At 38.8% G+C, this 13,439-nt stretch overlaps 1 protein-coding gene across 1 annotated transcript in view; it reads left to right on the forward strand.

The window, feature by feature from the left end:
* The first annotated feature begins 436 nt into the window (after positions 1 to 436).
* Positions 437 to 13,439, forward strand: part of uxs1 (UDP-glucuronate decarboxylase 1) — a 23,080-nt gene continuing 10,077 nt past the window's right edge. The window contains exons 1-9 of the mRNA XM_068704985.1: positions 437 to 1,215; positions 2,258 to 2,285; positions 3,398 to 3,446; positions 3,902 to 3,945; positions 5,182 to 5,242; positions 7,705 to 7,885; positions 10,191 to 10,295; positions 12,323 to 12,382; positions 13,301 to 13,422. Coding sequence (XP_068561086.1) covers positions 1,125 to 1,215; positions 2,258 to 2,285; positions 3,398 to 3,446; positions 3,902 to 3,945; positions 5,182 to 5,242; positions 7,705 to 7,885; positions 10,191 to 10,295; positions 12,323 to 12,382; positions 13,301 to 13,422 — 741 coding nt within the window. The 5' untranslated portion in view covers positions 437 to 1,124. The remainder of the gene's footprint in view (positions 1,216 to 2,257; positions 2,286 to 3,397; positions 3,447 to 3,901; positions 3,946 to 5,181; positions 5,243 to 7,704; positions 7,886 to 10,190; positions 10,296 to 12,322; positions 12,383 to 13,300; positions 13,423 to 13,439) is intronic.

Here is a 13,439-nt window from a genome sequence, read left to right on the forward strand (position 1 = left end):
AAAGTTTCCTTGGTTGTCTTAACTATGAATAATACCTGCAGTATAATGTCATACTGTAGCCTACACTTTAGAAATGCAAATACATCTCACCACACAAAAAGCTTACAACGCCAAACAGCTTACGGTGGTTGTTCAACAAGCTCCGTTCGCTGCACTGTGGAAAGTTCCTGGTGATGGAATGAATGAACCATTGTGTCAGTGTTGAAAATAAATGATCCTGCAACCTGAAAGCTAACGTTACACATAATCGATAATGATGCATATATGGCACACTATTATATTAATATATTAGTATATCGAGAGCAACGATCTTAGAAATCTCACACCAATAAAACAAAAACGACTATTAGTTGAGGCAAGTCAAATGAGCGTCACGCAGTCTCTGCGGCTAAAGTCAGGCTGCTAAATCGAGCAATGACTAATCGATCATCTGCTAGTCCTCGCCCCCAACTGAGAGGAGCAAACTCCGGCATGTGTGCATTTGTGCGCCGTTAAAATGAACAGATTTTTTTGTTTTCCCGGTACTTACCTGAATATAAATGTGAGGCAGGATTCGTGTATGTTGTTTTTTAGCGACAGCTATGGACTTACGAAAAATGCGCTGTCAGTTAAGTAGCTCGCTAGCTAGCCGTAGCTAACTGCTAATGTGGAGCTAACGGCTAACCATTTGGCTACTTGTTTGTTACTGAGGGGTTGTCGCAGTTTGTGAACGTATCTTTGTTTACGTAGGGGAATTGTGTTTTGCTGCTAATATAACTGTTTGCTTATTCCGAGGGGGCAAATGTCGCCCGTAGATAAGTTTATATGTAGTTGTAAGTGTTGACACAACAGTGTAGCTTGCCATCTAGTTCTGTTTGCTAACTGTGTACCAGTTACCCTGCTAGCCACGTAAACTGCTCCTGCTTGGTGTTGACGTAGCAGGAGCAGCTAGCTTGCCTGTCCTGTCAAGCTAGTTCAGTTTTATATGAACTACAAGCGCCAATATTATTGGCAGTCTGCCGAATAAACTAAGACATCTTGAAGACCGAACTCCCAAAGAGGACATGAACAATTGTGACTCAAAATGCTATAGCTGGGCTTGAACGTGTGGCTCGTTTGGTTCTGTGTCCTGTTGCTTTGAGCGGATGATGAAGCGGGTCATCTGGTTGATATCAGGATTAAACAGAAGAATGATGAAGCTACTTTTTGCCCTCGCTTTGATCGCCTACATTGCCTGTAAGTACACTCATTTGTGTAACTGAATGTATCTCGCCCATACAGTGACTTTATTGCCAACCGTGATAACCAAACTGTGAACTTATGTGACTAGTTTACATTGACACGACATGCTGAAGGTGGCCTAGACTGGACGATGTACCTTGCTGATGCCAGAGCAGATCGACAGTTTCCAGCCCAATCAATCACAATTCAAGACAAATCCAATTAATCAAAAACCCAAATTATAACCTTCCACGTGTAAACCGTAAAATCATTGTTTTACGGTTTACAGAGTTAAAATGTTAGATGAATAGACTATTGCAATAGTCTATTGATCTAACATTTTAACTCTGTTTATTTATGAAGCTTTGTATGATTATGTGTTTGCTATAATGCATATGTAATGGAAATAATGCAGTCAGACAACCAAACACACAAAGGACCAAGTCAATGTCAATTATGATGACGTCAAGGTAAGTAGCTCCTCCCTTAGCCTCAATGCCAAATAAATACAACATGCCAGTCACATATTGATCAGATTAAATGAGTCGTATCAGTCAATGGCAGTATAAAACAGGCAATAAAATGTGTTTTGAGAAAGTGTGAGTCACCTTTAACTTCACGTTGCCATAGTGGTATCGGGTGCGATTGTATTGGAGCAGTTTTTCGAATATGAGTACATGAGCTTAGTATCGAACCCGTTACCCGATAGAAGCATCCCTAGTTGTTTTGAGGCCTGTGTTGCATATAATGAACATGCTGTCTGTCAAACCCATGATGTCATCATTTGTGTCAATCGGGTGATTTGGGGACAAAGGTTTAAACATGCATTGAAAATCACCAGCAGTGTACTTTATACTGGGCAGACTATAAAGTGAAGTTTGGTAGATCACTGTGGGGAATGTTTCTCCATATTCAGGAGAGCTCACTGCACATGGTGCTATCAGGTGATGACACTGCTGGAAATGATACCAAGTCATAAACCAATTTCACCTCTGCTAAACTGAAGAAATACACTAGAATGGCTGCTTTTTGTGACAAGTTTCTCTTTCTCTTCCAGCCGTCTGGGGAACATATACGAACATGAGGTACAGTAATTCATTTCTCTATTACCTAACTGCTTTTAAATATGAGATATTTGCCATACTGCATGGTAGGATTACTCACCTCAAAATGAGTCATATTTTGTGGGAGTGGGTAGTCAGATGAGGTTCTTTAATGGACATGATGAGTGTGATCTTTAGCAGCACGAGCCATCCTGATCCTCGACGTTGTGTAGTTTGACCCGCTTTATTGACCTGATGAGAGTGTGTGACGCTTCATGATTATTCTTCTTCATGACAAATTCTTCCCACTGTGCAAAATCAGGATTTCACATTTATGGATAATCTCCTGTAAAAGGAATTTGACGCTCAATTATTGAAAACATTGTTGTAATTTTATAGATAGACCGAACCCATCCTATCCTGAGCACCTGCTTCTCATAGTGGACTGAGTTGTGATTGACAAGGTGAAAAAAGTCACAAAATGAGTTGATCCACTTCAAATTTGCACTTCATTTAGTTATTTATTTAAAAGAATACTGTCAAAACAAATGCCATTTATTTCTTTAATTGTGAGAGGGAAGCATGTCATGTCAAAACCAGATATGAAGATAAATTAATGTGATGGTTTTATAATTCAACAAATGAGTGTTGTTCTTTGTCTAAAGATCACAGCTCTATCATTTATCATTGCTTTGTAATGCATTCATGCATTGATTGTGCTGAATAAGTTGTATTGTAAAGACGTGAGACGATATCATTTGTCAACTGTTCAAGCTCTCATACCACAGCAGCTATCTCTTTTAATATTTCTGCTTGTATTATGACATTATTGGCACAGTTGCAAACCAATGAGCAGCACTGCTTCACGGCAGAATCAGATTCTTACGCAATTTTATCCACACACGTAAAACAATAAACACAGCAGCAATACAATTGACTGTATCAAGATGTATAGAAAGTTGTATATACTGTGATATGGGATTATATTCATGTATTCCACTGTTATTGGATGAGTGGGTGAGGTGCGTCATGTGTCGTTAAATAGCAGCGTGCGTCAAGTTGAGAGCAAACCTGTCTGGCTTTGTGATGATTGCTTCCATCGTCTTATCCCCCCGTCTTATCCCCCCCTTGTCTTTGTCTTTCTCTCATTGTAGATCAATACAAGAACACGGAGAAATGAAGATTGAGCAGAGAATTGATGAAGTGAGTTTTTTTTTTTGCACTGGTGCTAGAGAGGATGAATGTTTTGTTGCACGGACCAAAAAATGAACGAGACAAAATCAATTAATCCAGTCAGCTATCGAGTATTTAAGGGAGCTGCGATTACTGCCGCTGTACACTGACGCTACAGTAGGTGTGTCATTTAGTTATAGTTATTGATTATGAAATAAATAGCTTTGGCAACTAAAGCTTGTTGTAAAATAAATGTGTGAGGGAGGGGTGGTGAATATGATTCTAGTAACTCTCTTGTGCATAAATGACGAAAGGTGTACTGCAGATATATGTTATTTAAAAGATAGTGGGAGAAACCCTGCAAATGTATACGGCGACCCTGATAAAATCTCCTGCTTAGTCCCACAGTTAAAGGAAAATAACTAGTCGGGTGCTATGACTGCTTCCTCAACTAATCTGTTTGGTTCTTTCTCAAATCACTTTAGGCTGTGGCTCCTCTCAGAGAGAAGATTCGTGACCTGGAACAAAGGTGTGTATCCCTTTTGCAAATCTTGTCTGCATACTTGGTGACGCTGACAATTAGCATTTGTTTTCACTTTCAATATAAGCATATTTTTTTATATTGCAATGCCAACACAAAGCTTAGTGAAAGGTTAACGGGCTATTTGTTATAATTAAAGCTTTGGTCGGTAATCTTGATAAACTAGCAAAAGTATGCTAGATTTTAAAAAAAATAAATAAATAAAAAAATTCCAACCGAAAAACACATCCCAATGTTACCAACTCTATTTCAATGAAAGTAGCTAGCAGTACCAGCTTTAATAGTTGGTAAATCTAGCAAGACAGTCGGCAACACTGACAGCCTGTCCCTTCAGGCCTCAATCCAAAGCCACTCCCCTAAAATGATCATTACGAACGTAAACCTTTCATAATGAACATAAAAAGGAACATGGCGTTTGTTAGTACTCTCAGCTGATAAGCTAGCAACTTGTGGAAGACTGTGGTGATTAGCATTGAGTACATGGGCAGAATATGCGCAAGCAAAACCCTGCCTTTAAGACCCAATATTATATGCATGTTTTAAGTATTTCTTTAGTTTCCCCAAAACAATATCATTTTAATTGAAAGCTAAACTTATATACCCAGAGTGTGACTATACCATCTAAATGACAAGAAATGCGTCTTTAAACATACATCAGTTCTGTGTTAGACCAGTTTGAAGTCCTTGGAAGAGCAGCGAGCTGTGCTGATTTCGTAGCTTTCCTACCCAGTAACCAGATATTTAATATTGTAATACTAGAAGTCACATGACTTCAGCATAGCAGGCTATCCATAAATGAAGTCAATATGTGCTATTCCATTGCAACTAATGATAGCACATAATATTTGCTTTTAGAGGTTCTAAAAACAAATGTTCTAATGAGAAGAAAAAAGTAAAACCACTTGTTTCATTGCGTCTATTGCACCATGTCCCTACTGTGTGGAGCGTTCTATCAACCTGCAATATGTGGATTAGAAACGTTAAAAAAAGATACAATAAGACACCATATAGCTTCAATGTTTCCTAAAGAGAAAGGAATAGTTTCTCCGGCAGAGCAGTTCACTCATGATGCATGTTATGAGAGCAGAGCTTTCAGAATAATGCAGTCAAAGCCTGTTAATGTGTCAATAACTGGATTTACATTTAACTAATGGATATTGTTTTGTTCTGCTTCCTTCTTATGGAGTTCTTTTTTTTTTCTTTTTCTTTCTCTTCTCCTTCTAGTTTTTCTCAGAAATATCCGCCTGTGAAATTCCTGTCAGAAAAGGATCGGAAAAGAATTTTGGTATGCGACAAACAATTCCAAACGACAATCACATTCACAATAACTATTATATTGAGGACATAACTGATCCTATATATATATATATATATATATATATATATATATATATAGCAAAGAACGTCTATCAGATGTCCTTCAAGACACTTGCAGCTGTTTTCACAAAATGTAAAAGGTAAATCCTGTTATACACGACCCGGCTCTTATTTTCAGCCTGCTAACAATAGCACTCAATGGAACGCAGTGTCTCCTCCATAGATTGGTCCAGATGTTTGCACAGACATGCATGGTCCCAGAATGATGAATCCTATTGACTTTAATGTTTCCCTGACTTTCATCAAGCGCCACCATATAGTTGACAATTTATGGGTTTATGTGAAATGTCTATTGGATGTATTGCCTTGAAATTTGGTATGGGTGACCTCCTGACTTTCCATCTACCACCAAGAGCAGGTCCAGATTTCAATTGTAATTTATCCAAAACCCAAGTTTATGACCAAATACCTGCAAACCTACTGACATTCTTATCAGCCTAAACAGTACTTTGTGTTTAGTGCTAATTGGTAAATGTTAGCATGCTAGCATGCTAAAATTAGATGGTGAACATTCTTAACATTACCTGCTTAATGTTGTGACGTTGCCGTTATAGCTCAAAGCACAACTGCGTGTCAGTACAGCCTCACAGAGACACTATAATGCCTGTAAAGTCTTTATTATATAGTCTCTATATTATTATTATATTATTATTATACCCCTGGTGTATAAAGTGTATTAAAGTTCAGCAAGGTCCAGTTGGAGAGAATTTCCTCATCCAAAGGTCAGGAACACCAAATAATGTCTAAACTTGCGCTGTGATTTAGTCGCATGTATGTATCCCGTGTATTGAAGTAGCCAACAGTCGCACTAACGTCTGTATGTATTCAACATCTGACTGTCAAATCAAATAAAGAAAGTCCAATTGAATAATATCTTAACAATATTTATTGTCAGATTTCAAATTGAACTGGATTAATTATAAGTAATATATACTCTAATAATACATAGTTGTTCTCTTATTTCAAGTAAAATGTAGGCTGAATTAAAAAATGAAATGCATATCAGTAAGCTTTTGAAAAATGTGACTCTTAAAATAAAGTACTTCATTTTAGAAAATGAATCAAAAAAGTCCCGATATCCATATTATTTTCTTCTTCTAAAAAGAGAAATTTGTGTGCAGAGACTTTATCTGTGGTTATTGAAACCACTTGTTTCAGCTCTATTCCTCTCTGTTAACATCACTGTTGGACAGTGAATTCATGTGTTAGGATTCTGATCATTTTGGGCTCTTAGATTGTTTATCTTTTGTACCTTCATTTCGGATTTGACTGGGTACGTTTGCTCAAAAGATGTGTGCTTTGTCTCGTAGTGGCGCTTCACATTACCGCTTCTAAACTCACTCCATGGTCTCTGAACATATGAGACATACTGGTTTTGATCTGCCTGTAGGAAGGATGAAGATATAAGAGTCTGTCCATTCGTGGTTAAAGACTGGTCTCTCTGGTCTTGCTATCCACAATTCTCTTCTTAGAGAACACTGTGTGAAATAACTTCTCTAACTCACGTACTTCTCCGACTGGAGTTGCGACGCTTATAGGAATACACATACAGTATATGATTTACAACGCATGTAATTGGCCTGTGTGTTTCCTGGACCGCTGAACGAGTGCCGTAAAGGCTGGAAAAGCTGTGCCGGTAAAAATAAAAGCACTCTGTTATCAACTATCGGTTTTAGGTACGGGTCCGCATACAACGGCGTTTGGGTCCGGAACCGGACCGCGGTCCGCCTATTGGTGACCCCTGGTGTAGACTCTTAGTGAATAATAACAAGATAATTGCTCTGATCTGGGAACAATGCAACATTTCTACAAAGAGTTTAGACGAGCCAAAAAAACTCAAGCTGTCAAACAAACAGTTTATAAATACATAAATAAAGTTAGTTATGTTTGAAAAAAAATGAAGGCAAAGCCAAAATATTTTTTTATTATTCGGCTAACTCTTCTCCCAGTGAAAGTAACTAGAGGACACGCCTCGCTGTAGTCACTGCTCTGTTTAGTTTGTCATTTGCAAAGCCATAGTTATATATACATACAAAACTCACGACTGATCAGCTCCAAACCAGTTAATTAGCATTTCAAACATTTTGAATCACCACAACCACAAGGTGACTTTGGGCATACAGTCATTAATGTGCACAAAGGTTCCAGGACTATGCGAGATTAGCTGCAGACAGACCCACACATGCAGGAAACACACGATCCGGCGGAGATAATTATCTTTTAATTGTCAACATACCCCCACCCCATTTACCCCATTTTGTTAGGTGCAGGCTGAAACTCTGTTTTGTGGCTCTTCTATGAAATTCACCCTCAGAAGGACTAAATATCCTTTGATGATGTTATCATACATGTTTTTTTTTTCCCCACAAGATCACTGGTGGGGCTGGTTTTGTGGGCTCCCACCTGACTGATAAGCTGATGATGGATGGCCATGAGGTGACTGTGGTGGACAACTTCTTCACAGGAAGGAAAAGGAATGTGGAGCACTGGATCGGTCACGAAAACTTCGAGCTCATCAATCATGATGTGGTGGAGCCTCTCTATATTGAGGGTGAAATAAATTATTTTGTTATGAAAAAGAACCGAGTATTGATAAGAGTAGCTCCTAGTAGGTTATTGGACCTATTTCTACACTTTTTGTATTAATCTAATTTGAACGGTGTTGGACTAAGCAGGCCTTGTAGAAGGCCATTTTTCTACGTGAAGATTTGCAAAAGGCCAATGGTGAACCACGGCTTGTGACTGTCACAATATTGTTTTGCACAAGTTGTAGCTACATGTAGGGAAAAGCATTTATTAAAAATGGAGATTTAAAATCTAAGTGGTGCGATGATATACATTCACCCCCTTTGTTATGAAGCCCCTAAATACGATCTGGTGCTACCAATTATCTTCAGAAATCATATAATTATTTAGATAAAGTCCACCTGTGTGCAATCTTAAGTGTCACATCATCACCATTAAGTCCATTATTACAAAATGGAACGAATATGGCACCACAACAACCCTGTCTAGAGAGGACCATTAATCACGAACCAGGCAAGGAAGGCATTTACCAGAGAAGAACGAAGAGGAGCTGTGAAGCTAAGCCGTACACTCTAGGGAGCTGGGCTTTATGTTAGAGGGGCCATTTGCATTGCATACAAAACATCATTAGAAACCATCACGGAAGCTCAAGCTACTTAAAAAAAAAGAAAAGGGGTGGGTGGGCGTCATGGGTGCCTGGTTATTATTTTATATGGGGGAGCAAACTTGGAAAGATACCCAATTTGTGAAGGGTCTGTATAGTTTACATCTTTGTATAGTTTAAAACAAATTTCCTGCATTTCTGCAACCCCTAACCTCGTGGATTAATCCCAAATAATAAAATCAGGGCTAAAATATGAATACCTACATTACACTCAAAATAGCCAATTCTTAAATTCAGTTCCTTTGCGAATGTCCCAACTCAACAGCCGAATCCGAATAAAAACTGAATATCGTGACATCCCCATCGAGCATCCACCGAATCAAGGCCTATGATACTAGGCATACAAGCGTTTTAAACAAAATATTTAAAGCCTGATCCATTACTGATCTTTTGCTTGTTTGCTTTTGACAAGCTGTGAAAAGCAATCGTTTGAGCTCCGTAAGACTCAGAGATTACAGGTGTGTTTATGAGGAAATTAGAAAGCTGAAGAGCAAATATCTGTTGCAGTTCAAGTTTATTTCCATATGTATGTAGCAGTGCAGTGGCCTTGTCTGCCTCCAACCAGCTCACAGGCTATGCTCCAGTTTATGTTGAGAAGACCTTGGATTGCACCATTATAATAATATAATTCTTGGACAATGCTAGCAGTTCACCAATTTGATACAAAAGGTTGTTATCACCAAGACGTGTCTGACTCGCATCAAATATAATCGCTGTTATTATAAAGTCCTGCGTTTCACATAGCCAGGCATGCAGCTACATAACGACGCACACAGAGTAGACAGCAGCAGCAGTATTCAAAAATACTTATGCATAAGGTTACACAACAGCATAATGTACATCTTATAAAAAAACCTGACAAAAGACACAGAGGCTTCCTGCTGACATCAGTGTCTATTTTGTTTTTACGTAGAATTGAAGTATAACAATGAAGAGAGCGATGATCAAAGAGAGAATGGAACTAGATGTGAAAATGTTTTGAGTTAGGGGATCGGGAGGTCAAGCCATTTCCTGTGCTTTACAGTGGACCACCTAGAGGTGATAAAAGTCATGTGGAGAAGAGAAGAAAGGAAATAGAGTGGTTAGAAAATGGGAAGATAATGAGGAGTGCAGGAGAATGCGTCAGAGATGGCTCTGGAGGGAAACAACTGTTGAAGACATACAAGGCCATTAGACTTTGTTGTACAATAAAAGCACATAGTTCATATGTCTGGTCCCCATCCTTTAGGCCTGATAACATTCTTTCAAATATATGATCAGCCTTATCTAAGCTACTGTGGTCAGAAATTCAAAATTCTCCCGAGAACTCTAATGTAGTATCAAAACAGTGTGTCACCTTGAACACGTTTTCTTTGCTAGTAACGTGTCTGTCAAAAGTTGTAATTTCTATGCTCGGAGCTATGTCGAGTATGTATAGATGTAATTGGCTTCCCTTAATTGTTGACTTTAGACTCAACAGACACACATTTTTGTCTGACTTATACTCTCCTTTAGCTTATTAGCGCAGCTTTTTTTCAGTTCTAAGCATGGCTGGCTATTAGTGAAAGCTTTAAGGTCAAGGTAACAAAAAGCTGCAGCATTTAGAATTAAAAATACAGAAATGAATTCAGTTGCACTGTCATAAAGTTTTGCTGAAACAGATTTACATTTCTCCTGCTCTTTACAGTGGACCAGATCTATCACCTGGCGTCTCCAGCCTCTCCTCCCAACTACATGTACAATCCCATCAAAACACTCAAGACTAACACCATTGGCACTCTTAACATGCTTGGTGAGTATATTAAGTGCACCCTACCGTTTACAGTCAGGTCCATAAGTATTTGGACTGTGACACAACTTTTCTAATTTTGCTTATTTACACAACCTCAATGGATTTGAAACTAATCAGTCAATATGTGGTTGATGTGTAGACTTTCAGCTTTAATTCAATGTCTAAAACAGCCACTTTTACACAGCCACCCACATTTTCAGAGGCTCAAAAGTAATTGGACAATTGTCTGAGAAATGGTTTCATGGCCAGATGTGGCCTATTCTGTCACTATTTCATGACAAATGATGCCAACAGTAGGATTCAAAATGTTATACTTGCAGTTGGTCCTTGGAACTCTCAGCATGCAGACCAAAAAGGTGTCAATGCAAGTGAAGGAGGCCATTATTAGGTTAAAATAATGTGTGTGAAGAAAAACCCCTTCATAACATCCACTGAAGTCAAGAACACTGGAGGAGGGAGGCGTTCCATTGTTAAAGTCTACAATCAAGAGACGCCTTCATGAATCTGATTACAGGTTAACAACAAGGCGCAAACCACTGGTAACACTGAGGAACAGGAAGGCCTCACTAGACTTTAACAGAAAACATCTGGAAAAGCCTGACTAGTTTTGGAAAAAGATTCTTTGGACAGATGAAACCAAGATGAACTTGTACCAGAATGATGGGAAGAGAAAAGTGTGGAGAAGGAAAGGAACGGCTCATGATCCAAAGCATACCACATCATCTGTTTAACATTGGATGGGCATGTATGGGTGTCAATAGAGCACCCTGTTTCATTGGCACACTTTTCTCTTCCCATCATTCTGGTACAAGTTAAACCAGCTTCTCTCGTACTGACAGTGGTGTACTTTTTAGAGACATTTTAGAACGTCTCTTGTGAATTACTACTTTCTTCAGATTAAGTATTGTCAAAGCGCTGAGTGAATTTTAACAACATTTCTAGATCATATTCAAGACCTACCTAGGGACATTCTTGCAATGGAAATGAAGAAAAGACCAATCTCTATGTGTATTTTATAAAAAGATACATTTAGACGTAGCTGTAGATCAGTGGGGTTTTTGGGCCAGTGCCTCCCTATCATTATCCTGGTCCCTTATCGCCCCCCTGTCAAATGAAATGTAGGCTCATTGTCTCCCCTGAATCTTAATGTTTATTATTATTATTCAGCGTTATATCACTGAAAAAGCATGTAATTAAATGCCAAATAACAGACTTAATTAAACTGGACAGTTGGAATATCATTATTAATAGTTTCTCAGGGAGCAAAAATGCTGTGTGAAAATAAATTATATATATCTATCAAATGCAACAGTTAGAAAACTCAGGTCTCATTATAGATCACAAACGGATGCCAATCAAAAAGCCAATTTGAACGTATAAGGGTTTGGATGAGACAGATGTTTAGTGGGGAGCCACTTTCTTCATTCTGATGAATTTTTATGCACCAATTTATGGTGGTTTATTTATGTAAAGGAAAACACAAAATTCTGGCTGCAGTTGACAATAAGAAATATAATGCAGTAAGGCTCTCAGGTGTGTTATATTGCTTTCAAATTATTGCAATTATCTCTGCAACACATTGCGTGTCTTTTGTTTGAGGAAATAACCTCTTTTAATGTGAACGTGGAACCTACTCACCTCAATGATGCATTGATTTATTTTGAATCATTTTTATACCTCTGGACTGATAGTAGCTTATACTATATATAACACACACATGAGCTAATATAACTTAGATCAAGATGTCTGCTCATGCTGCTGCCTTAAAACTTAATGCACATTCAAAACATGTCCCACATATCTATGTTCTTTGAGAGGTTGTAACATTTTGAGAAAAAACTAATATACGATAATATTACAAGAATAAAGTAATAATGACTGCAGGTCAAACAGTCTTTTTTTCCCCTTTTTTAAGTTTTTTTTTTTCTTTGAGCTGAAAGGCACCGACTCAGCAGCTTGCTGCTGGAAGAGGCAGAGAAGAGGAGAACCGTGTAGCAAGTGTTCTCACTGTTTTGTTTGTCTCCAAGGTTTGGCCAAACGCGTGGGCGCCAGACTACTCCTGGCTTCTACTTCTGAGGTTTATGGAGGTAAGGAAGACGCACTCATCATTAGGTATTCTGGTGCTGCAATTACTTTGTGTGTAAATGGTTAACTTAAAGTCTTAAGGCAAGATCCTTGATGGATGTGAAGTTGCTGCAACAACCACATCCCAAGACATATTTTTTAGATTAAAAACATCTCATGGATCTTTATTATTTTCCCTTTGAGTTTTGAAGACTCTGACACTTCATCATTTTTTATTTATTTTTATTTTATTATACTTTCTTCATCCCGCAAGGGGAAATTGTTCTCTGCATTTGACCCATCCCTGTATATATAGGGAGCAGTGGGCTGCCCATGACAGGCGCCCGCGGAGCAGTTAGGGGTTCAGTGTCTTGCTCAGGGACACTTCGACAAAGGACACATCCCAGCCAAGGACCCAACCTTGCGGTTGCCGGACGACCCTCTCTACCCCATGAGCCACGGTCGCCGCCCACAATCATGTGCTAAACCTTTTACAAGCACAGCCAACAAACTTTCTTTTCTTAATCATTTTTAGAAGCACAGCTGTCTGCCACACCTGGCTCTCTTTGTCAACACTTTTTGGGGTGTTATTGTAGTCAGTCACAAACTAACAGCTGTACAAGTATAAAGTGATCTCAATTAAGCAGCACAACAGTTTTGGCTAGCCTTGTTTAAGGCAGCATTTATGACCAGAGATTACTATCAATACTCGTCTGAAACATTTCTACCAAGCAATCAAAGAGAGAGTCATCATCTTTATCCTGAAAACCAGTCACAGTACAGCATGTCAGTCATCCATTCTCTACTTTAATCTGTTGAGTGCTAAAACGCAGCAGAAATTTCTGGACAGTGAATATGATCGTGTGTCGATCTGTAAGATGGAAAGCATGCAGTTCCAGATCCAGATCCCTTTACATGTGTCCCAAATGTTTGTGTTCCAGATCCAGAGGTACACCCACAGAATGAGGAGTACTGGGGCCATGTGAATCCAATTGGTCCTCGTGCGTGCTACGATGAGGGGAAACGTGTCGCTGAGACCATGTGTTATGCCTACATGAAACAGGTATCCTGACTATACAC

The sequence above is a fragment of the Cebidichthys violaceus genome, unplaced genomic scaffold (assembly GCF_023349555.1).
Source record: "Cebidichthys violaceus isolate CVI_PGR_0920_01 unplaced genomic scaffold, fCebVio1.0.p SCAF_11, whole genome shotgun sequence".
NCBI classification, from domain to species: Eukaryota; Metazoa; Chordata; class Actinopteri; order Perciformes; family Stichaeidae; genus Cebidichthys; species Cebidichthys violaceus.